Genomic DNA, 23,099 nt, shown 5'->3' with positions numbered 1-23,099 from the left:
TGGTTGTCCACCATTTAGTTAATTATTAATACATTTTTGATGGTTGATTAACTGCTTTAAGTAATTTCTTAAGAAAAAAGTAAAAATTGTCTTATTCCAGCTCCTTAAAGGTGCTATTTGTAAGAACATGATTTTTGAGTCTCATTCCCAACTCGTCATATTTTGAAAGACATTCAAAAATCTACTTTAATTACAAATAGCACCTTTTTAAATGAGAATATTTTTATGACAGTTAACTGAATGTCGGACATCATCTCGGGCCGTGGAGAACATGTATCCCCAATTTATGATATTTTATACCCTAAACAACTAATCGAAAATAAAGCTAATCATTAGTTGCAGCTCTAGTTTGAGCCAGTCTTCTCTTGATTATTATGAACACAAGGTAGACATACATTAAGTGTCTTTAATGTCTATGTCTACCTTGTGTTTGTGTGTATGAATATGCTGCTGCCTGTCTTGGCCAGGACACTCTTGTAAAAGAGATTTTTAATCTCAATGAGTCTTTTTTCCTGGTTAAATATAGGTTAAATAAAAAAAATATATATATAATTGTCTGCTCTATGACAGTTACTGATGACAATTCTTAACTGTACTAAGTTAATTTTCACACAGTCTGCTTAAAATGAAAAAAGCCACAGCAGCTTCTCATGGGATTGGTCCCTTTGCTCTGATTTGCTACCTCAGCCTATCCCACCGAGCTTCAAATCCAGATTACCACATGTCAGCAAAGCAGCACCCGAAGATCTGGGGTAAAGGTTGACTCTTGGTTCAGTCGATCGAAAGGAGTCAGACCAACCACTTGTTGCTCTCAAAGTAAATAATTTGTCCTTAATTTAAGCTGTACAGAAAATGTTGTTTATACCTTGCTTAAATTTAACTTTCATTTGTCAGGTAATATGTCACCATGAGCAGACGTATTACAGTCAGAAAGGTCCTGTGACATTAAACTCAATGGAGCGACAGTAACTGAGAGACAACATCGAGGCTTTACATGTGACACCTCAACACTTTCACTTTGAGCCCTTTATTTCACTCACTGGGGGATATTCCTCACACCCTGACTCTCTGGTATTTCACTTTAGATGAAAACCCATTTTGTGACAATGTTTATACTAAGAATGCCAAACAGTCATCGCTTCCAGCTTTTCATTTGTGAGAATTTGTTGCTGTTAAATCTTATGAGATTGTGACGTTAGTATCTTTGGATTGCAAAAATATATGATAATTTGAAAAAATGTTATTTAAAATTATCCAGAGCTCAGAGTTAAGTCTCCAAGTTGCTTTCTTTGTCCAAAACCCAGAGTCTTAACTATCTTAAATGACAAAGAAAACCTAGACAAAGACACTTGTTTTGCTTTAAAAGTGACTGAAATATTAATGAAATACCAAAATAGTTCATAATAGTAGTAATAATAATAATAATGGTAATAATAATATATTCAATTTGTACAGTGCTTTTTACGAGACTCGAACCCACTTCAAATGTGAACATAATAAACATACATCACACAACATTACATCTGGCAACTCATTTTCTTCTGTCAGATTTTTGACTTATTTGGACAAAAAATAATTCTGTTTACTAACATTTCTGTTTGATCAAGAACATAATCTGGAGAAAAATCAATAACACATTTTTTTTTAACTTTTCTATTAGACTCAGTTTTGCTTTTATTCTGTTTTTTAAAAAGATTCTATTTTTATGTTTTTTTCTGTGTTTTAACTGTTATTTACATTGACAGTTTCAGGCCACTGCAGCCTTTCACAACTATAAACACCACCATGTGGCTCTTGAACGCATCATGAACCGTCCCGCCTCCTCTGATTGGTCAGTCGAGGCCAGCTGGCTGTGACGTTGCAGCAGCAGCAGGTGTGGACGCTCGGCGCTGTTTGTTTCTTTAGCTCGCTGTGATTGCTGGAACCCGCGGTCTCATGCCACTGCGTTTGGTCAAACCGAAGCGGGTCGTTGTCCAGGTGTGGGTCTGCTGAGCCCGGTCTGCTGAGCCCGGTCTGCGTGGCTCCCTGTCGACATGTCGGCCGAACATGACGGAACCTTCAGTCAGCTCAACAAGTTTGAGAAACTGTCGTGGAGGCCCTTCATTCGCGACTCAGGTTTGTAAACAAAGCTCAGTGCTCTGCGGGAACAAGCAGCCTGCGGCAGTCAGCAGAGCAAACAGAGGAGCTAATGTTGATCTAGATGACATTACTCATAGTTTATTTTGTCTTCGTGTGCACCAGGACACTCATTTGTGTGAGTAGGCGATGTGGTGTATCATCAGGCTAAAGCTAGCTAACGTTGCTACGGAAGCCAGCAGGAGTTGGTAAGAGAATGAGCACCTAGCAGGCTAACACGGCCCTATTGTTGCAGTTGTTTACTTTAAATAAACATCCCACATGAGAGACTTGATAAAGAATTGAGGGATGAGCATTAGGAATAGCCTCTGCTTAGGTCAGCTTTACCTCACTGATAACAATTCAGGAAACGTCCTGTACCTGCAAATACACGATTAATAATTTATATTTAGTGTGTCAAAGGGCCTTCAACTCCACACAGTGTTTGCCAACAGAAGTGGCTTTTGGTAAAAACATTAACTAGCTGAATAAACAGCTTGAAACTGGATACAAAAACACTGAAGAACCACTTTGAATGGCATCTAGTAGTTCTGGTGATAAACATTTTAACCTGAGACTCTCAACAAAACACTCTTCAGTGTCCTTTACCCAACATCTAACTGTCCTTTTTTTTTGTTTTTCCATCTCTCACATCTTGTTGTATGGTGACTGACTAACAGGCTCCAAGAAGCGGGCACGGTGGCTTCAGGCTCGACGCATCTTCTCCCCTTCCTGCCCCAACCTGCGTATCCCCAACAGGTTCCTGAGAGAAGGTGCTGAAAGCACACGTCTGACTGTTACTGATGGAGACTTATGCCAGATAATCTTTTTAGGCGAGCTAGTTGCATCATTTCCTTTGTCTTCCCCGTCCCTCAGGACACTGTGTGCCACCCGCCCGCAGTGGACATCGCTGTGTGGCAGACAGCGCCAACCTGTACGTGTTTGGAGGCTACAACCCAGACTTTGAGGAGGCAGGCGGGTCCGACAACGAAGACTACCCTCTTTTCAGGGAGCTCTGGCGGTTTCATTTTGCCACAGCCACCTGGCAGCAGGTCCGCACAGAGGGTTACATGCCCACAGAGCTGGCCTCCATGTCAGGTGAGGACACACTCTTGTCTTGTTTAAAGGTATGCTGTTGACCCCTGGTAGGACTTTGTCATGATGTTTGTATGAGAGTCTCCATCTTTCTCTTGATAGCTTCAGATTATCCTACTGAGCTACAGGTGGCACTAATGCACCAAAAGCAATGTCGTGTTCCGACAAGGGCAGGGAAGATAATTGCTTGCTGTGTCTAAATTCAGGGTCTGCATCCTTCAGAGGAGCATTTGAAGGCCAATTACATCACAACGCCGCATGAAGGCTGTCCCAATCCAAAGGCTCCTCCAAATGCAACCCACAAATGCGGCCTTCTTTTTCCTTTTGCTGTTGTTAAATTCCCCCATTTAACAACGGCTGATGTGGTTAACAAGGTCTCTCCGAAGGACTCACCTTTGAAGACTGCTTTCTCTCTTTCTTTCTTCTTCTTGGGATATGTGAGGCCACGAAGGATAGTAGCTTGTGGGCTGCATTTGGAGGAGCCTTCGCATTGTGACGTAATTGGCCTTCAAATGCGGCCTCCGAAGGATGCAGACCCTGAATTGAGACACAGCAAATGCGTTAACAAGGGGCACATCCTAAGTCTCCTATTTAATATTTCCTCCCTCCTTGCTTGACCCTGAAGTCACTCCGTTCCGCCATCTTGCTCATGCTTCTGCTCTGAAGAGCGAGCAGGGATCTCTATGAACAAGGATACATGAGATTAGCCATAGCCCCCACATTTGGTACATTTGAATGAGATGACATCACTCCATGACACCTCAGAGGAAGGGGATCTCTCTACTCTTTCCTTCTCTCTTTGCATGGTTTCCTCTCCACGCCCCCTTTGTGGGAGGGACTGAGACACAAGGAAGGAGGATAACATGGATGTGATTGAAGAGACTTGGGATAAAACCATGGATGTCAACAATGCTGTTTCAATCAAGCAGTTGTTATAGGTGGTGTTGGAGCTCAAGGATACAGACAATGAGTTTGTTGAATGAATGTAAACGGAAGCTTTGTTTGTTGGCAAGAAAACTCTACAGGGCTCCTTTAATTCCTTCTGTTTAAGCTGTCTGACCCACTGCAAACAATCAGTGGGTTGACATGCACTCGGTAACAAGATTAGAGTCAGCCTTCAGGGATTTAATGCCGTACGCTGTCTTAGTTTGCACTCGGCGTGACTTTGACTCTGACATTTGTGAAACCTTTTTATTTTATTGTTTATTGTGTCTCATATCACTGTGAAACAACACACTGGGCCAATGAATCACAACGCTGCTCTATGATCGAAATAAAGGTCCACAGGGGCACCTTGAACAAATCTTTATGATTTTTTTGTATCCTCATGAGCAGTATATTTGTAGTTGTATCTAGATTTGAATGAATCTTTGTTCCTAAGATGTTGAACTGGAGCAGTTGAGACTGATCATGTCGACTTCCCTCTCGCTCTTTCAGCTGTTTTACATGGCAACAACCTGCTCGTGTTCGGTGGCACTGGGATTCCATTTGGTGAAAACAACGGCAATGACGTCCATGTTTGTAACGTTCAGTACAAGCGGTGGAACCTGCTCAACTGCAGAGGGAAGAAACCCAACAAGATCTACGGACAGGTAACTGCAGCTGGATTACATTTACAGATATTAAGCCCATCACGTATGCGTAGCCGTGTATTCAAACAACAGACATCTCCATTTTCAGGCAATGATCATCATAAACGGCTACCTCTATGTGTTTGGAGGAACAACGGGCTACCTTTACAGTACTGACCTGCACCGGCTGGACCTGACCACCAGAGAGTGGACACACCTCAAACCCAACAACGCACCCTCAGATCTGCCTGAAGAGAGGTCAGAACGCAGTCATAGTTGAAACGGCTCCAGTATGTGTGACCTATAGTGAATCACAAGAATATTCATTAAGATGGACTGAAACTGAATGCATGTTTTTACAGGTACAGACATGAACTAGCTCATGACGGACAGAGAATATATATTTTAGGAGGTGGGACTTCCTGGACGTCGTATCCTCTTGACAAGGTGAGAACGGACGAGCTCCGGTGAAAGATTTGACAGAAAAAACAGTTTGTTACTAATTTCTGTGTGTCTTTATCAGATTCACGCGTATAACTTGGAGACAAATTACTGGGAGGAAATCGTCACCAAGCCTCATGAAAAAATAGGTTTGTCATCCAACCTTTTTTGTGCTGAATAGAGGATTTAAAGACAAGACATTCAATTAACTTTATTTGTCATTGTTATCGCAGGATATCCTGCTGCCCGCCGGTGTCACAGCTGTGTGCAGGTGAAAGATGGTAAGGAGTATTTCACACAGCCTTACCTGGACATACCTGTCTGACATGTTGTTTTATAAAGAATATCTCACTCTTTCTTCCTCCAGAGGTGTTTATATGTGGAGGATATAATGGGGAGATGATCCTGTCTGACCTGTGGAAGATCAACCTACAGACCTTTCATTGGACCAAGCTGCCTGCTCTCATGCCAGAACCAGCCTACTTTCACTGTGCTGCTGTCACTCCGGTTAGTTTAATATCATTCACACAGATTTCTCTTCTGCACCGAGTGGCAGAAGAGAAATCTACTGAAACGTATTTGCTGTAGGACTGATCAGGACTAATTACCATTTTCATGGTCGATTAATAGTTTATAATCTGATTAATGATTTAGTTGGTAAAATGTCAGAACCCATGGTGATCTTTGATCTGACAAACAGCCTACTAGGGCTGCATCTAAAGAATGTTTTCATTATTGATTATTCTGCAGAGTATTTTCACAGTTAATCCATTAATAAATTACTCTGTAAAAGGTTGAAAAATTAAAAATTCTCATTAGAATTTCCCAGAGACTTCTTCTTTTGTTCAAACAGTCCAGAACCCCAAAGATGTTTCATTGATCATAAATGACAAAGAAACGCAATAAATCCTCACTTTTAAGAAGCTGGAACCAGCAAGTGTTTGACATTTTTGCTTGGAAAAATGACTGAAACACTTAATCGATATCAAGACAGTTGGTAATTAACTGTCTTTGAATCGATTAATTGTTGCATTTTTAAAGACTAAAGCCAAAGATAGTCAGTTTGCAATAAAACAGACAAAAGCCTAATGTTAGTCCTGATGGCAGTTAAACTGAAATCTGAGCATAATTAGAGGCTTGATCAGTTTAATGTTCATTTTTTGTCACTTTCTCCTGCAGGCTGGCTGTATGTACGTCCACGGCGGTGTCGTCAACATGTCCGGGAACAGGAGGACGGGCTCTTTGTACAAAGTGTGGTTGGTGGTGCCCAGCCTGCTGGAACTGACCTGGGAGAAACTGCTGAAAGCTTTCCCTCACGTAGCCCAGCTGTCCACGCTTCAGCTGCTCAGCCTGGGACTGACACACACACTAATTCAGCGGCTCAAATAGAGACTGAAGGAGGCGGTACGTGACGTAACAGCACTGACTCTAAAAACGCAGGTAACCTGGCAAAAAAAAAAAAGCAAAGGACAAAGAAAAGTTTTTCGTGATGTCAGACGGTTATCAAACAACTTTGAATGCCTTTTAACGTTAGTCTTATGGAAACTTGTGCTTTCTTTTTAAAAGGAAAGTATTAATAGATTTCAGTTTGCACGCGTAAACCAGAAGCCATGCATCCACCGAACTCACTGTAGTGTGCTTATTTCCACCACCAGGTACTTGCTCTTGTCATTTTGGTACTTTATCACCGTCAGACACTTGTGCTGCATGAGCATGAATAGTTCAGTGTTCCAGAGTCCACTTCTTGAAGGCGAAATGAATGTTGCTTCTGCTTCTAGAGATCAGCTTGTTTCCGCAATCGCTGAAGTGACAATGATGCTGAGCACGGTCGCCATCTCTGTCACACGTTCAGTCAGCTGCTGCTGCTCCCACTGTGATGTAGGTGAAATCAGACAGTGCTGATTCCATTTTTAAATTTCCATTTAGTTAGTCGACATAAGAGGCACGCTGCTGATTAAGCATGGACACATAATCACTGTGATACCTCTTCACTGTCTAATTAGGTCAATTATTTAAGGAATCATGTTTTCGCCTCAAGGACTTTCTCACTGCATGCTGACATGGAGCTGTGATTATAAACTGAATATCATTCCCCTTGTGTCAAGCCTTGTGGTCAGATCTTTTAAGATCTGCGACACGGCATCACTGTGAATCTTCTTGTGCCTCTTCGCTTATTTTTCCTCTTTTTGGACAAATGAGAAGAAGTTGTAGCCCCGCAGTGATTCTCAAGACTTTTTATTTTGTCATTTGGTGCCTTCTGAATTTCCAAAATGTCACACGTTGTTTTTATATTTCTGTAAACCAGTCTTCTTATTTAGATTTTTATTTGTTCGTTGCTCTCTGAACGGTGTACACGTAGCTGTTTTCTGCCCCTGTGATTTACCTGGTGCGCTGTTGCTGAACGTTTCTGCTCGTGATGAATCAGGAGATGCCGCTCGCAGCTAAAGATTTTTCTCTAATTTAAATCCACGGAGACTTTTTTTTTAGTTCACCTATTTATTTTAAACACTGTGCTGCTGTTTTATTCTATTACAATGTCTAGCAGAACGTGTTGCTGCATTTTTTTTCCTTTTCAACTTTGATTTAATCTTTTCAGTTCCCACTTGATGCCTCAACTCCACTTTAACCTTTTTATACTGTAACATAAGCTGTATTATTGTTTTATTTTTGTTTGTTTTTTACTTTTTGTCTTATTCTTCTCAAATGTTTTGCTGTGGTACTTGGAAAATTAAGTGGCATGGGACTTTTGTAACTAGTCACAAGGCAGAGTATGTAAGGCGTACTCAGGACGTTAAATACTGTGATCAGACTCTGTTGAGCTCCGCAAACATTGGCCAAACTGTTAACAGACTGTAATTTTTGTGAAACTAGATTCCGGTACGCTGAGATGACTTTGATGAAAACGAATCCTTTGAGGTTGCTGTGGACTAACAAGCTTAAATACTCTAATAAAACTCCCAGCTGTTTGTATTAATTAACACTTCTTTTTTTAACCTGTTTTATCGACCTCTCGAGTATCTGCAGCATTTTATTTCACATGTTCACTGTAAACTAATGCTAAGCTCAAACTCACTGTGTCATTCACCGTATTTTCCTATTTCACATTCAAAACTCTGCCTTCGTTACTTTTTATTTAGTTTGACATGTTATGGCCTTATTTATATCTTATGGTGAAGCAACAGTCTGCTTCGGTACATGCTCTGACTTGGTAAATGTACTACGTTGCTTAAGAATGAGATGTTTATATTTGCATCATTTTTCTGATGTTAAAATGATCCCTTTTGCATGTCGGTATGGTGTGCATGTGACTTTACATAATCTCTTGGGAGAAAAGGTGAATGCCTCCTCAAAGGCAGTTATGGCTGTAATGTACATTACGTTTTGTAATTCCTCCTTTATTGTACAAACAATAAACACACAGGCAGCCAGTTTTTCAAAATGTTGTATTGATGGATTATTGTTCTTGTTGTTAAGCACAGCCAGCCATGCCTCGTTTTACAGCTATATGGTGCCAGTTTATTTAAAATAATGTACTTGTATCATTAACTCTGACAGACACGAACCATTTAAAAAGTATACAAATGTATTATCACAGTACCTAACAAAATAGCATTAGTGCACATAGTAAAAATACTGCTTCTCTATCTTTTTCATCAGTTTACAAAGACCATAATAAGTCATCTGTCAGTGTGCTACCTTACAAACTGTACATTTTACAGTAGGAGTGCCGACCTGAGATTAAAAGTTTCAGTTTTGTCATTTGTATAATTTAGCATAAGAAAAAAAATACTCAAAGGATAGCTTCACCAAAAAATTTTAATTCAGTCATGCTCTACTTACCTACATGCAGATGGAAAGTGAAACGACTGAAGTAGATGGGGATTTGTTTTAAAATGTAATTTAAAAAAAACTAAAACACAATAATTCCATACAGCTCGTCTGGTGTAATCCAAGTCTCTGGAAGTCTGACATCCCAAACTGATTTGACTAAAAGCTTTTATTGTCACCCTTTGAAAAGCTGAAATCTTCACTGAAGCTGCTGAGCTGAAAGCGCCCTCACCTTGTCTGAGGTGGGTGAACAAGCTTTACCAAGGTCAAAGGTGTAAATAACATCTATTCAAATCGATTTGGGATCCCAGGGCTTCTGGAGACTTGGATTACACTGGATGAGCTGTATGGAACAATTTATTTATTTACATATTTAATATTTATTTATTTTAAAACTAGCCCCCTTCTTCAGTTGTCTAGGTGAATGCTGCAGCTCTGTTTTGCTTGAAATGTTTTGTGGACTACAAAACTACCTGACTTTCCATTGGCATGAGGGTCGGGTAGATGGTGGCTGAATTAACACTTTTAGGTGAACCAATCCTTTAACTATAGGCCAGTGTCATGATTTATGCATAAGCGTTAAGTCATAATCCTGTCAGAATAAAACCTTGTCATCTGGGGAGTGGTATTAAATGTGGTCCGAAATGTTGCTGAAATGTGTCAGCAGCCTGCTGGAGATGGAGCGAAGTAATACATAGCCAGTAGAATAAGGTAGACAACCACCAGAGCTGTGCCTGGAAGGAAAAACAAGACAGGAAATAATAGTCACTATACAAGATTGTCATGTTGATTTTAGTCAGCGTCAGTGGTTTGTAATCATAACACTCAGATGCGCCAAGTGACTCTTCCTGAAGCCTGTTTGGCTGTTCTGACAATCCACTTGCCACATTTGTTTGTTTTCTCCTGACGAGTGGGAAAGAGTTAAATGATCGTGACCAAAAAATACAAATTATTTTGTTAAATTCTGCAATATTTTCCCAATTGCATTTATAGTTGAGTGATAAGAAAAAAGGCTTCAAGAGTCTTGTCATTTTTGAAAAGCGCTTAAATTTTATGTTCTGTAAAACACTAAACTTACCCTGAAAGTAATCCGACTTTCCGTCCATGAAGATGTAGTTGACGAGAATAACGCTGAAGATACTGGCCCACAGGTGCAGGTCACTGAATAACAGCACAAAGCCCACATCCTACCCAAAACAGAGATGGTGTTTTATTCCAGAAACTATACAAGAGCAGACAGCAGGTGTTAATATGAATGAATCAATGAAAATGAAGAAAGGGTGTCTTACGTAGAAAGCATTAAATAAGACCAGAATTGGAATCTGTAGCATGCAGACCTGAACAGCAATACAGATCCCCACCTCCAAGCTGTGAAAAGACAACTCATTTAGAATACAGACGTATCTATTCATACAGAACCTTTCTGAAGAGAAACAGGATTTACCTGAGGCTGATGTTGTTTTGGAGTGCGAACTGGATCCCGTTAACCATCTCTGGGATCTCAGGGACCATAGCGAGAGCTGTCACCCCAATGAAATACTGCAGAAAGAAACAAAAACGTTAAGAACAGCCGGATGATCACATAAGAGCTACCTCAGCGCACTCAGGTGCGTGTCCTGACCTGAGAGATGTTGGGCTGGTTCAGTATGGGCTGGATGTTCTCCGTGACGAGATCGGCACAAGCAGACGTGAGCACGGTGGCCATGATGAGGATGACCAGAGACCTCCAGCGTGACCAGTGGACCACTGCTCCATGGTGGCTGGTCACTGCACAGACAGGTGAAGAGATGATGGTGTGGTGTGTTATCATGAGACAGAAGAACACTCACTTTATTGTAGTGTTAAAATCTTTACGATTATTGTGTGAGAGGCCGACGCTCACCCTGTTCTTCTCCCACGTGAATGTCATAAATGTGGGAGTGCGTCTTCAGCGTGAATGTCAGCCCAATGATGTAGGCAACAGGCAAGAGGGCAGAAACTGTGTAAACCAGCGGCCTGAAGACATGAACACACGCAATAAACAAGGGAGGAAGGAGGATATAACAGCTCACTGGATTCTTTTACAATATATGGTTTTTGCTCTGGTCTTTGACACCTTAAATGGTAACTTTGGTAACTCTCAACCTGGATATTATTTGTGTTTGGATCTAAGTGAGTAATGGTGACAACGTTCTTGAAGCTGGTCCAGTATTGAGTGAGACTGCGGCTGCAATGTAATCCTTGCAGGCAATGTGAAAGTACAACCACTTGAAGTGCTTGTTGGCAGGCTCAGATTGTTTTTTAAGCGCCAGACAACATTATTGAAGGGATTCCCTACAGAGACAGACATTTTAGTCAAAGATTAAAATGTTTTTTTATGTTCTAACCCAAAACAGCTGCGATTGCTCTCGCAAAAGCCACCAGACTCCATTTGAAGAAACAGTGATTATATCGCCGTAAACTTGACAAAACAAACAAAACAAGAACACACCAAATCCACATTGGTTCATCTTTACACTGATCCAACAATCACCAACTTCAGCTTGGTTGAAACAAATTGGGGAGATCGGGAGAGGACAGAGAGGAAGGGTGGGCATCTGAGGCGGATTGCAATTAACAGCAGTGATTACATTGGAGCCCAATTCGTGGCTGCTGCCTGCATTTGCCCACTCATTACTGGACACATTTATTAACTGTTGCCCCCAAAAAATACTAAAGTTACCCTTTAAATCAGTGCTAACCAATATGTACATCATAGACTATCTTAGACTATCTGTTCTGGATTTGTTTCTAAATCAACTGAGAGAGAAAAGTGCTGAAACCTCCTTGTTACTTGATACTCTTGGATGTCAGAGCATCAAAGAGAAGAGTTCTCAAATTAACCTCTGCTCAAAGCATAATGGTAATACAAATACAGAATTACAACTTTGTTTCATTCAATATGTTTTCTCAGTCAGGTGTAGTGTTTTTTTTATTACTGAACTGAATGTAACTGAATGGCTCTGAATGGCTCCACACCTACAATCAAGGGCTAATACATTCAAAACCATTACTAAATAAATGAGAAGAGAAAATAACAGTTTCTTACTCAACATGGTTGTGGAACAATGTACCGTTGTTCTGTAGAAAGAAATCAAATCACACATAATTCAGTGTTAAGTTACACATGTTTTTTTGTAAAATGAGTGGTTTGGGAGTTCCTCCTGATAAACGATACCGACCAGATCGTAGTGGCAGTTGTGGCAGACGAACGGCCCGCTGCTGTTACTCGTGCTGTTTCCTCCAGTGGAGTTAGTGCAGGCATCACACACCAGATTTCCATACGCCTTGGAAAACAGCGTGGGGGCAAACACACCTGCCATTGACAGTCAGGCGGAGGAGTCAGTGTCAAACATTTTGGTAATGCAGCTGATTTCTGCTTCAGTGGAGGGAAATAACAAAACAGCTGTACAGCTGGTTCTGTGACTGCCACCATCACCTTAAAATCATCTAAGCGTTTTCATGTAAGATTGTAACTTTTTGGGGTTGATTTTTTTCTTTATGGGTAGAATATCTCTGAACATGTGACCTTCTTTTCTCAAGACACTGACTTGTCTCATGTAAAATTTTTAAAAACTCATGTTAAGCCTGGGTCATGGTCACAATATTTAGATAGAGAAATAATTTTTACATGAATTTGCCTAAACTTTATTTGGTGTTGAACTGTTATCAAATATCCAGTGGAGACAAGCATGGTTCAGTTATGTTAAATCTTTAGAGTTTATTTTAGAATACGAGTGGTGCAAGTATTAAATGTAAAACTCTGAATGAAAACAGAAGCTGGAAAAAGAAAACAAATGTAGCTGTAACATGTGTTGCCATCGGGTGGCAGAAGCATCGGCATTTTAAGCAGCTGCTGCTTTTTGTGTTCTTTAGGAGGTAAAAACAATACGTTTGAATCTGGAGGTTCACGCTGCTGCTGCTGTTTCCTGTACGACGTCTCTGGAAATGACCAAACAGGTGTCCCAGTAGACAAACTGCAGCTAAGTTGATGTGAAGGGATAAGTGTGTGAGTAAGTTAGGGGCCAGTTTGATGAGGGGGGTCCCCTCAGGGAGGCGCTAAAGGACTGTCTGTTCCAGGACGAGCAGTTTCAGGAACAGCTTGTTCCTCTCAGCTGTCACCCTGCTGAACTCTGGGACAGTCTCTGTCTCACAGGCTGCTGGCTCATACTTACTGCTATACACCAGCACAGGACTGAACTATATGTGCTCTCACATACTCTCATAATCTATAGTCTATAATGTCTCACTATTTCCATTACTTGAACTTAAACCTGCACTGTATCTTAGCGTAAACTCTAATCTATTATCTAATATCTACCCTGTTTTTTATACATTACTCTACACTTAACTGCTTTTTGCATTCCCAGTTCAATGCCAAACTGAAGTCTGTTGCTTCAGTAGCAGATCTTAGCAGTATTGGATGAAAATTAAGTTTGATTTAAACTGAATCAAATTGAACTTGTTTCCTATTAACATTTAATTTGGCACATACCTCCACTGAGACCCAACAGTCCCCTTTTTTCAAATGAATGATGTTAAATGTTAAAAAAACACTGTTTAAATCGTGCAATGTTAAAGAAAGTGAGAAAAAGGTTCTGGATCTGTCCCTGAAAGGTAACTGTGTCTACTATGGGCTGAGACCCATCCTCCATCCAAGTTTCGTGGAAATCTGCACTGTAGTTTTTGTGTAATCCTGCTCACCAACCAACTCCTGCACGTTCAAAAATGTATAGCTGGTTGATGTGTTTTGGTTTACTTGCCTCCTACAGAGATGAAAAGCAACGCAGAGCTCACTCCTGTAGAGCGACTGTTGAACGTCTGCTCACTGTGTCTCAGCCCTCCGATTATCATGCAGATACCCTGAGAAAAAAAGACAAAGCCAGGAGCCTCATTCATGATGCACAGCCTGTTATATTGATGTTTTTGAACTTGTCTAGTAACTGACTCATGGATTTATTTTATCATTGAGTGTACAGATTGAAATTAAGTTCATACAAACCACTTCTAATTTTCAAATGTTTCTGTTAAAAGATGTAAAAAGAGACTGATTGGCTCACAGGAATGAAGAGGATGCATCCGAGTAGCGTGCCTGTCAGTGCTGCTTTAACAACTTCCTGAAGACACTTGTTGTTTGCGTGGTGACCTTTGAGCAGGGCTGTGATGTAAAAGGTCAACTCTGTGATTGAGCCGAAGCTGGCGTTCACCACCGCACCCACAGCGAAGTTACTTTGGGCGGAGATACTGCAAATTTTATAGACAATTAACATCAGAAGCACTTTATATGAACATGTGTAACACTTTTAACATTTCTGGTGCACTACATTTAAAAGGCAACATCCACTTTGACTTCTAACGTCACTGTGCAGGTGAGTTTTAAGGAAATAAAAACAACTCACCTGGCAATGCCCATACCAATATAATAAGACAGAGGAATGATGGAGCCGATCGCTATGGCGAACTTGACCTCAGAGCTGGCGTACTGGTTTTCTCTGTCAATATATCCGATTATCATGGCAAATATTACAAGAGGGAGGAGGTCTGAGATCGGAGTCAAGGATAACAACAGGTCCTTACAAGACAAACCCACACATATACACACATATTTACTGGTAAAGGATACTGACGGCGAACACATTGATCCCATCAACAGTGTACTTGTAGTAGTACCAGTTTACAGCGTGGTAACAGCACAGCAGAGCTCTGGTCTCATAGCCTTGAGGCTGAGGGTCAAATAAAAAAAATAAAGCAAGCAAAAAACCAACGCTCTGTAATCTTTTTAGGATTACGCTCTATGGATGAAAAAATTTGATCTTTCCCTTGCCTTCCTCTGTGAGCAGGTGGAGACAGAAACATCCTCCGGAGCCAAGAGAAGAATGACGCCCAGGGTCCTTGCGTTCATCTTGGAGACAGGGATGGTGAAGACCAGGATCCAAGAGAGGAAGCAGGCCAGGGAGTGGATGACCACCAGAGGAGGATATCCCAGCAGCAGCCACACGTAGGTGGAGAAACGATGCTACACAACAACAACAAAAATTCTATGATTGATATTCCATTTAGCAGAAAGCATAAAAAGTGCTCATGTGTTGTGTGTCTACATGTACTGTATATTTCACACATGATAATTACCCAGTAGGGAGTGCGCAGAGGTCGTCCAGGCCACTCTGGGACAACCACCTCTGTGGGTGAAGGCAGCAGAACTGGAGAGTTTTCTTCTGTTCCCTCTACGTTACAGTCACAGTCTGGTGCTTGCTCACAACATCTCCTCAATGTATTTCCAATCTTGAGAAACACAACCAGTGGAGCGTGTTATCTCTGGCTCATTGGATCACCAAGGTTACATTTGATCAAGAATAGTCACAATTGAGGCTGCAAATAGCAATTAGTTTCGTTATTGATTGATCTGTCTTTTATTATTTCAAATAATCAATTGTTTAGTGTATTAAATGTCAGAAAATAGTTCACATCAAACATCATCTCCCTGAGCTAAGGAAGAGTCTCAAAAATGTTTTATAAGACCAACGGAGCAAAAACCAAATATATCCCATTTACAGTGTGATAGAAACAAGAGAAAGGAAGCAAATCCTCACAATTGTGAAACTGGACACTATGGATATTTTGCTCGATAGATAACCTAATGCTTAATCAATTATCAAATTTGTTGTCAAAACTACACAATAAAAATAAATCAAATTTATGAAAACAGTAAGAAATCAAATAATATAAAATAGAGACTAGTCCCAAATGTGTTAGAGTAAAAACGTTTGTTGAGAGAGAATTTTAGGACAGAAATTAAGTGACAGCAGGTAGTTTCAAGGTTTATAGAGGATGTTACTTTGACAGCTCAATCTCTGCTTGAATGCTGAAAGTCAGTTTGCACCAAGTAGTACTTGCAGTGCTTTTCAATAGCAGCAAAATCTCTGCATTCATGACCACAAGTCATTGAGAAACAATGAGGAAACTAAAAGATTCTCTTTACAGAAATGGGAAACGAAACAGCAGGAGAAACATCCCAAACATCAACTGAACCTGAACAATACCTCGTGGATCGACTTGCCGAATGGCCACAGGAAGTAGCATGACAACTTCCAGCAAAGCATGCCTGGAGAGTGAAAGATACAATTAATGAGGACACCATCTTTTTGAATGATAAACACAACAATTAATCCCTGTTGATTGGCACACCTACCATATGGTATACCAGAGATAGTGATGAACATGAGCATGCCGACCAGAAAATACATCAGGGAGACCCACCAACCGAAGAGAAACACATATGCTAAATTTCCACATGTGATAAGGCGACCTAAAACCAAGAAGACAAAACATTTTTAAAAAGGCTGACAGGTTCTTCAGCAGCCACAGTAACAACATGTCTCCATGTGACTTACATATAAATAATAATGTTGGTTTAATACAACTTGGATGTTATTTTTGTAGCTTTAGCCAAGTAACATTTCTCCCAGTAATAATAACATTATACCTGTGAAGATTATTACTGATATTAATTTGTTAGTTTTTTAATGAACTGGTTTTGTCAATTGAATCATATGAATTACTGAAGGGATCTGACCAAATGTTATTTATTTTCTTTCATTACTTTTTTGTGTCCATCTGTCCTTTTTGTCTTTTTGAATGTATCAAATAGTTGTATGTTTATGTTTACAGACCGACTTCTCATTTTCTAAACAATGAGTGGATTATCTGTGGCTTTTCAGGTCCACTTGCTTGCAGTTTTTCTTCAAAATAAAGTTGTAACTGATGTGGCTGAGTTGTGGGTGTGTTTACAACCTGTGTGAAGATTGTCTCATTGTTAATTTATTTCGCTGTCAGATTTTTTTTTGCAGTTGTTGTAGTGTTTGCATCTCAGTAATTTCTTTAGTGAGTGTATTATTATTATTACCACAAAAAACAATGGTCACATCTACAAAATTAAGGCTCAAGTTGTAATAAACCTTAATAATCTTTTAACACAAGCATCATAACTTGTACCTGAATGAGGTTTAATGACGTTCAGTTCAGAGTAGAGCTCTTTTACAACCTCTGACCTGACTTCAAATGGACGCTCTGTCACATGGCTCTTCCATTTTCTAAAACCAAACTGACACAAACAGACACAGACACAGTTTGAGGGATCATCCTTCCTGCATGCAGTGCTTCACCTAAACCACTGTTGATTTATAAAGGGAAACATTTGAATTCAGACATCTTACCCTGTAGTTGTTGACCAGTTTGTTGGCTTCCACTTCGTTCTCTGCTCTGATGGTTCTCTTGCTTTGGATCTCCACCCAGCTGTCATCACAGGCATGATGGCTCGGACCTTAAATAACAAGCAACAAGTTGACAAGTTAGTGTTAAAAAACACGCCACATATTGGCGATTAAGAGATCTAAATATGTTGGTGCCCAGTACTCACATGTGTGTGAAGATGTGCATTTTGTTGTGCACAGAGCAGGACATATGGAGGGATGTGAAGTGCCAGTTGAAATAGGTTGTGGCCCGCCATGCAGTCGGTCATGGATCTGTTCTTGATAGTGACCTGCCAGAGGATCAGACTCCCATGGAGAATCTGCAACACCAAGCAAGAAATAGGTAAGTAGCCAAAATATGTAAATACATAAAGACAGGAATATTACAGGAAATACAGCGACAGTCTTTTTTCTGAAAAATGCAAACTACTATTGTGTACTGCTGAAAATACAGATGATGTTACTGTGCTACTGTATTTGTACTGTTTTTTTCCTGTATTTTTTACTGTAACGAATAATTAGGCTAATAAATGTGTAAAACTGTAATATCGTGGTAATTTCTGAGAGTTTATCATACGGTGAAAATCTGATGCCATAGTCAACCTAATACACAATGAATTTGGGATGTAATTAACATCTTAATAACCAGACAAAATAGCTTTGAGTTTTGAGTGTGTTGCTCCTTTATATAGTCAACTGTTCTGTTTATAAAACTAATTTTACTAGAACAGTGCTAAGGTTTCATTACCTGCAAACCAAGGTATAATATGTTTTATTTTAAACATATTATACCTTGGTTAAAAAATTGGACCACACGTTAAAACATTTAATGGAAACATCATCTAACATTTGTAGTTATTCTCAGACTGCAATACAAGACAAGTGTTCTTGAGAACAACGTCCATGTGTACTGACTAGGGCTGTTACTTTTTATTCGAAATTCGAAAATTTGTTAGAAAGTGGAGGGAAAAGTTTGTATTCGAATGTGGTGACCTGCTCGAAAAACAAAATGTACAGTCTATAAGCACAACAGATCGTTTTAATTTGTTCGCCTTGTGATCCAGCAGAGGGCGCTCTAAATCAGCTTGACCTATTGCACGCCCTATTGACCCTTGACCTATCAATTCAATGTTGTTTACTTCTCAGATGCTTTGGTGTCATGATTGTCCACTCAGTACGGCTTTGCTCACTAGTGTCCTCCATTTTCATAGCAGTGTATGGAATTATTTTGGGTTCCTCACCGTAGATGGAAAAGTAATTAACAAAGCAGCTGTATTCGCATGGGACTAGTTTTACCTGGGGACCTCAAGTGATTTAGAAATTACCCCACCACGTCTGTGTTTTGTGCGGCGCATTTGCACGGGATAAGCGAAGTCTGTGTTTTAACTCGAATTTACTTACATTATCCCCCGGATCGCACCGGAGCCGTCGTTGGAGCAGCACAACGGTTAGATATGGATATTTCTAATATAATAATAACTGGTGAGCCTGTTGAAAAATAGAAACATGTTCCTTACCGAATGCTGCCATGCATGTTATCAATCTAATCATCTTTCAAGATTTCGCTCTTCTGATGAGCCTCCTAAATTTGCACCCGAAATGCTGTCAAAACTTTAATTTATAATTGCCAACGCAGCCTCCATAATTCTCGACCAGGAAAAAGGCAAAAAAAATTAGTTCTAACTTGATTTTTTGAAAAAGAGACAGTCCTAGTACTGACATGATGCAAAACTGTGTCAGTTACACCCCGTATCTACAGCAATTTCTCTGCAGAGCAGAGTCACACAGGTCAACATATACCGTACAGCCCAGAGTCAGACTACCATTAATGGTAACAAGGGCTGGGTATCACCAGGTACCTCGCGATATGATACTATCACGATATTTTGCTCACGATAACGATAATATCACGATACAGCGATTCTGCGATAATCGATATATTGCAAGAAATTTCATCCACGATACATCACGATATCTGTGTCACTGAAGAAATTCTGAATTTATTGACTGCACTGAATCCATTTCACAGGAATTACAAAACATTGTCAATCAATTTCACATGAATGAAAGCCAAGTAAACAAAGAGTATATTGCACAGTGTCTCTTCTTAACACACACACTGACTACAACTATCATTAAATATCTATATGTGTGGGTTTCAGAGCTACTTAAACCACTTTTTTAATTTTATTTGGTTGTATATCTATGTTTGAATAAAGATAAAGCTGTCCTCCGAAGAGGGGTGGTGGTGGTGGGCCAAAAAAAAATATATATATATTTTTTTTTACATTTTTAAATATCGATATTTGGCACCAGTGTATTGATAACGTACCTCAAGACGAAATATCGCGATATATCGTAGTATCGATATTTTGGCACACCCCTAATGGTAACACAGCTTAATATGTAAAAAGAAAAATTCTAATCAAATAAATGACCCTCCAAAAAAACCCAAGGTCTGAGACGTCACCGATAACCATAATACAAATAGTATTTAGGCCTGCAATAGCGCCTGACCCAGGCACAATCTCCATCAGTTTAACACCGTACATCAAGGATAATAACTATTGTGTGGATGTTTGCAGTATAATGTCTCGAGGTATAAATAGTACAATCTTCCTTGTAAGGTCAAAAAGCTTCTCTGTCTGTCTTTGATCTGATTATTGACTCTAACAATCTGACAACAGCTTGATTTGTTCTGCAAGGAAACCAGAGGCATGACTGCAATTAAGGAAAGGTTAAAAAACATCTTGGATCATTCACTGCTCATTTCAAGGGTTTGCCTCTCACAATACAGAGCGTTGATGATTTAAATACTGACAAACCACTGGCATCATGAGACAAGAGAGCACAGAAAGCCATGACTTCCCCATTTATACACTACAAAACTGCCCCTTCACACATCAGTCTTGTTTTGTTTCCTCTTTCTTTTTTAAAAACCTGCTTCCTGAAATAAGCACACTCTTTAAATATTATAAGTGTTAATGATTGTGCAGCATCAGTTTATTTCACTATTCACTAGTTTATTAATATCTATATCATGATGGGCATAGATCAAAGTAGATTCATGTAGTCAGGGCATCATTCATGAACTCACACTTTTTATCTTACATATATTAAATTGTTACCGATTTGGCAGTTTATGAATTTTCAGATTCAGACATGTTGCTGCCATGGATTAATAGAGAAAGTATAATTTGATTAACTCAATATTTTGACAATCGATTCATCATTGATGCAATTTATTGAGCAGTTCCTGATTGTAAATTCTCCATTGCGAGGATTTGTTGCTTTTCTCTGTTAATATTTCAATTTTGGGCCAAAAGCAATCTACCTTTTTATAACCTCATTTTGGCCCTTATCCTATCATAAACCCCATAATTTTGTTGGGAGGCGTGTTCGCCACTTCATTACTTATGTCTGGCTGTTTAAGAAGAGGTAATTTACAAATGTTGAACTGACCACCTACTTCTAAGATTAAAAAGGTGCATCTTTTTTCAGTACTTTTGCATACATGTATAATATCTATTTTTTAATTGTTAAAACTAATAAACAAAGCGAGTGAAAAAGGCATAGGGAATGTAAAAGTTGCCCCTTACCACTTTTTTTCAAGAAGTGGTTGAATAGGTTGCTGCAGATGTTACCTCAGAATATGGGGAACTGTGATGGACTATTTTTCACTATTTGTCTGTCATTTTTATACATGAGCCTTATATAAAATGAAAATGGTAGTAATAGAAATAATTTGTTTGGATAGCTGCAGATGACTGTTTTAAAGCTGCAAACAAACTGAAGCAAAGAGGGATTTCCAATGTGCACCTTTAACATGGACATGGACAGAGACACCCCCCCATAATGACATAATGCATTTCCAAGCCGTTTACCTAACCATCATCACTACATGCTGAACCCTAACCCTAAAAATCATGTCTTAACCTTCAAACAGCATTTTGAAACTGTGATGTCTGCACTTTTTTAAAATGTCCTCATTCTGTTCCAGCAACCCAGTCCTCACTATGTGCTAATACAGGAACACACGCACAGACACACATATACACACAGGGGGGTGGTGGGCGGACTACATCGTAATGAATCCAACGTGACCGTCCGGTACGCAGCAGCCCTGTTCTGTACACTGGACCGCTGTCTTCAGCCTTTTTTTCATCATCTCAGTCAAATCACGTTAAATAACAGCCCTACACATACTGACGGATTTAAAATGGAGAATGTAGTGATGGCGTTGTTAACGACACAGTCTCCTTGTTAGCGTACAAATAAAGTTTTTTTATTACCACAAGCTAAATATGAGCTGCAGTCGCTCACCTTGTGTGTATTCAGCCGGCCTCCTCCTCCGGCTGCTCGTGTCCGAGCTTTGTGTGGAAGACAGGGACATCTCCGCCGGCACAAATACCTCACCGTGGGGTCGAGGTCGGCTGCTCCGACCCGCTCATACTCTCACTGAACGGACGCTGCTGCTGCTGTCGCGCCGGTGCTGCGAAGTAGGCGCACTGATTCACGAGGAATTACCTCGCCTAGAATTGTGGGAAATGTAGGCAACCATAGTTGAGCTCCGTAAAGAGAAAACCAACCATAAACTTGACCTGTTTAAATGTGCCGTTAAAGATGTGTCATTGGGCTGCAGTGGTGGAGGAAGCATTCAGACCCTCTTCCTTAATAAAAGTAGTTACATTGAAAAAGAAATACACTTAATTGTATAAAAAGAAAAAGCCCTGCATTCAACAACAACATTTAAAAGTAGGCCCTCATCATTGTACAGAATGTATATGTTATTATATGTCACACAATCAGGTTTCTTATATATTTATGTGTATTACTTTTTAAATATTGTAGCTGCACACTAATTTATCAGTGTTTGTCTGAGTAAAAAGAACCCAAAAGTCATAAAAATAAAAATATATATGTTACAATTGGCTACTACTTTGGTAAAAGTCAATGTCTTCTTAAAATAGTATCTGATATGCAATGCGCTTAAGTATTACATGTAATATTCTGGAAATAAATGCACTTTAGAAAATACAAGTGAAAGTAAAATGATAGTTATTTTTCGTGGATTGCAGATAAAATAACCTATTTTAAAAAATGTACCACGTTGGCACTAATACAGCAAACAAACTGCAAAGTAACTAGTAACTGAAGTCATCCAATAATTGCAGCAGAGTCAAAAGTACAATTGTTTCTCTGTTCCTCTGAATTATACTTAGGGAGGCCTACACTTTACTCAGTGACATTCCACCATCTAAAGTTTTGTAAAACCTAACACACAAAAAACACATGTAAAATTAGAATATTTCCCTCTGAAACATGTGACATTTAAATACTCTACTACATTCTTAATAATAGATTAAATTTATCTTTTTCCCACCTGCAAGTTGCACAAATAAGATAGCCTGTCACCCAAATACTCAAAATCAGAGCATACCTGATGACTTGAAATTGAAATGTCAACAATAGAATTGTACTTGTCACCAAGTCACAAGTAAGAATTTGTAACTTGAACTTTGGCCTTATGTTGTGGCTGTTATTAGGGTAATACTTTGTAATAACCATTTTTAATAAATTCTGAATTTCAAGCCATTTAGGCGCTCAGTTGCAACTTTTTAATGGCCATCCAAATAATGTTTTTTTAAGAAATACACAGTACCATTTGCAAAGTATTACAAACATCAGTTGTAACTTTACTTTAAACAATTGCTTAATAAATGTTTTATAAAGCATTTCTTGTCTGTTAACAGTGAAATAATAAATTAATGTTCAAATAAAA

At 39.5% G+C, this 23,099-nt stretch overlaps 2 protein-coding genes across 2 annotated transcripts; one reads left to right on the top strand and one right to left on the bottom strand.

Moving 5' to 3' along the window:
- Positions 1 to 1,829: 1,829 nt before the first annotated feature.
- LOC115586754 (kelch domain-containing protein 10-like) lies at positions 1,830 to 8,661 on the top strand. The gene is made up of 10 exons (XM_030426093.1): positions 1,830 to 2,115; positions 2,796 to 2,888; positions 2,992 to 3,213; positions 4,648 to 4,802; positions 4,891 to 5,039; positions 5,144 to 5,228; positions 5,305 to 5,371; positions 5,456 to 5,503; positions 5,590 to 5,729; positions 6,402 to 8,661. The coding sequence occupies exons 1-10, from the start codon at positions 2,034 to 2,036 to the stop codon at positions 6,609 to 6,611; spliced, it is 1,251 nt and encodes a 416-aa protein (XP_030281953.1). The 5' UTR covers positions 1,830 to 2,033; the 3' UTR covers positions 6,612 to 8,661.
- Positions 8,649 to 21,821, bottom strand: cax2 (cation/H+ exchanger protein 2). Its single transcript, XM_030426074.1, has 20 exons — positions 21,641 to 21,821; positions 17,485 to 17,637; positions 17,282 to 17,388; positions 17,061 to 17,169; positions 16,258 to 16,374; positions 16,109 to 16,170; positions 15,198 to 15,350; positions 14,893 to 15,084; positions 14,692 to 14,791; positions 14,468 to 14,609; positions 14,129 to 14,312; positions 13,832 to 13,931; positions 12,251 to 12,384; positions 12,118 to 12,149; positions 10,933 to 11,045; positions 10,672 to 10,817; positions 10,495 to 10,589; positions 10,340 to 10,418; positions 10,129 to 10,237; positions 8,649 to 9,784 (listed from the first exon to the last, which is right to left on the bottom strand). The coding sequence occupies exons 1-20, from the start codon at positions 21,708 to 21,710 to the stop codon at positions 9,711 to 9,713; spliced, it is 2,271 nt and encodes a 756-aa protein (XP_030281934.1). The 5' UTR covers positions 21,711 to 21,821; the 3' UTR covers positions 8,649 to 9,710.
- Between the last annotated feature and the right edge of the window lie 1,278 nt (positions 21,822 to 23,099).

This window comes from Sparus aurata, chromosome 8 (genome assembly GCF_900880675.1).
Source record: "Sparus aurata chromosome 8, fSpaAur1.1, whole genome shotgun sequence".
NCBI lineage: Eukaryota > Metazoa > Chordata > Actinopteri > Spariformes > Sparidae > Sparus > Sparus aurata.
The sequence above is the reverse complement of the archived record's forward strand: the minus strand, read 5'-3'. Positions and strand labels throughout refer to the sequence as shown.

What these genes read in the sequence shown, in the direction of transcription:
- LOC115586754 (XM_030426093.1), top strand. Translation starts at nt 2,034, where the DNA reads ATGTCGGCCGAACATGACGGAACCTTCAGTCAGCTCAACAAGTTTGAG. An exon ending in CCAACAAGATCTACGGACAG is followed by an intron (nt 4,803 to 4,890) that starts GTAACTGCAGCT and finishes CTCCATTTTCAG; the next exon opens with GCAATGATCATCATAAACGG. An exon ending in CGTCGTATCCTCTTGACAAG is followed by an intron (nt 5,229 to 5,304) that starts GTGAGAACGGAC and finishes TGTCTTTATCAG; the next exon opens with ATTCACGCGTATAACTTGGA.
- cax2 (XM_030426074.1), bottom strand. Translation starts at nt 21,710, where the DNA reads ATGTCCCTGTCTTCCACACAAAGCTCGGACACGAGCAGCCGGAGGAGG. An exon ending in AACTGGTCAACAACTACAGG is followed by an intron (nt 17,170 to 17,281) that starts GTAAGATGTCTG and finishes TGTTTGTGTCAG; the next exon opens with TTTGGTTTTAGAAAATGGAA. An exon ending in TCTTATTTAATGCTTTCTAC is followed by an intron (nt 10,238 to 10,339) that starts GTAAGACACCCT and finishes TGTTTTGGGTAG; the next exon opens with GATGTGGGCTTTGTGCTGTT.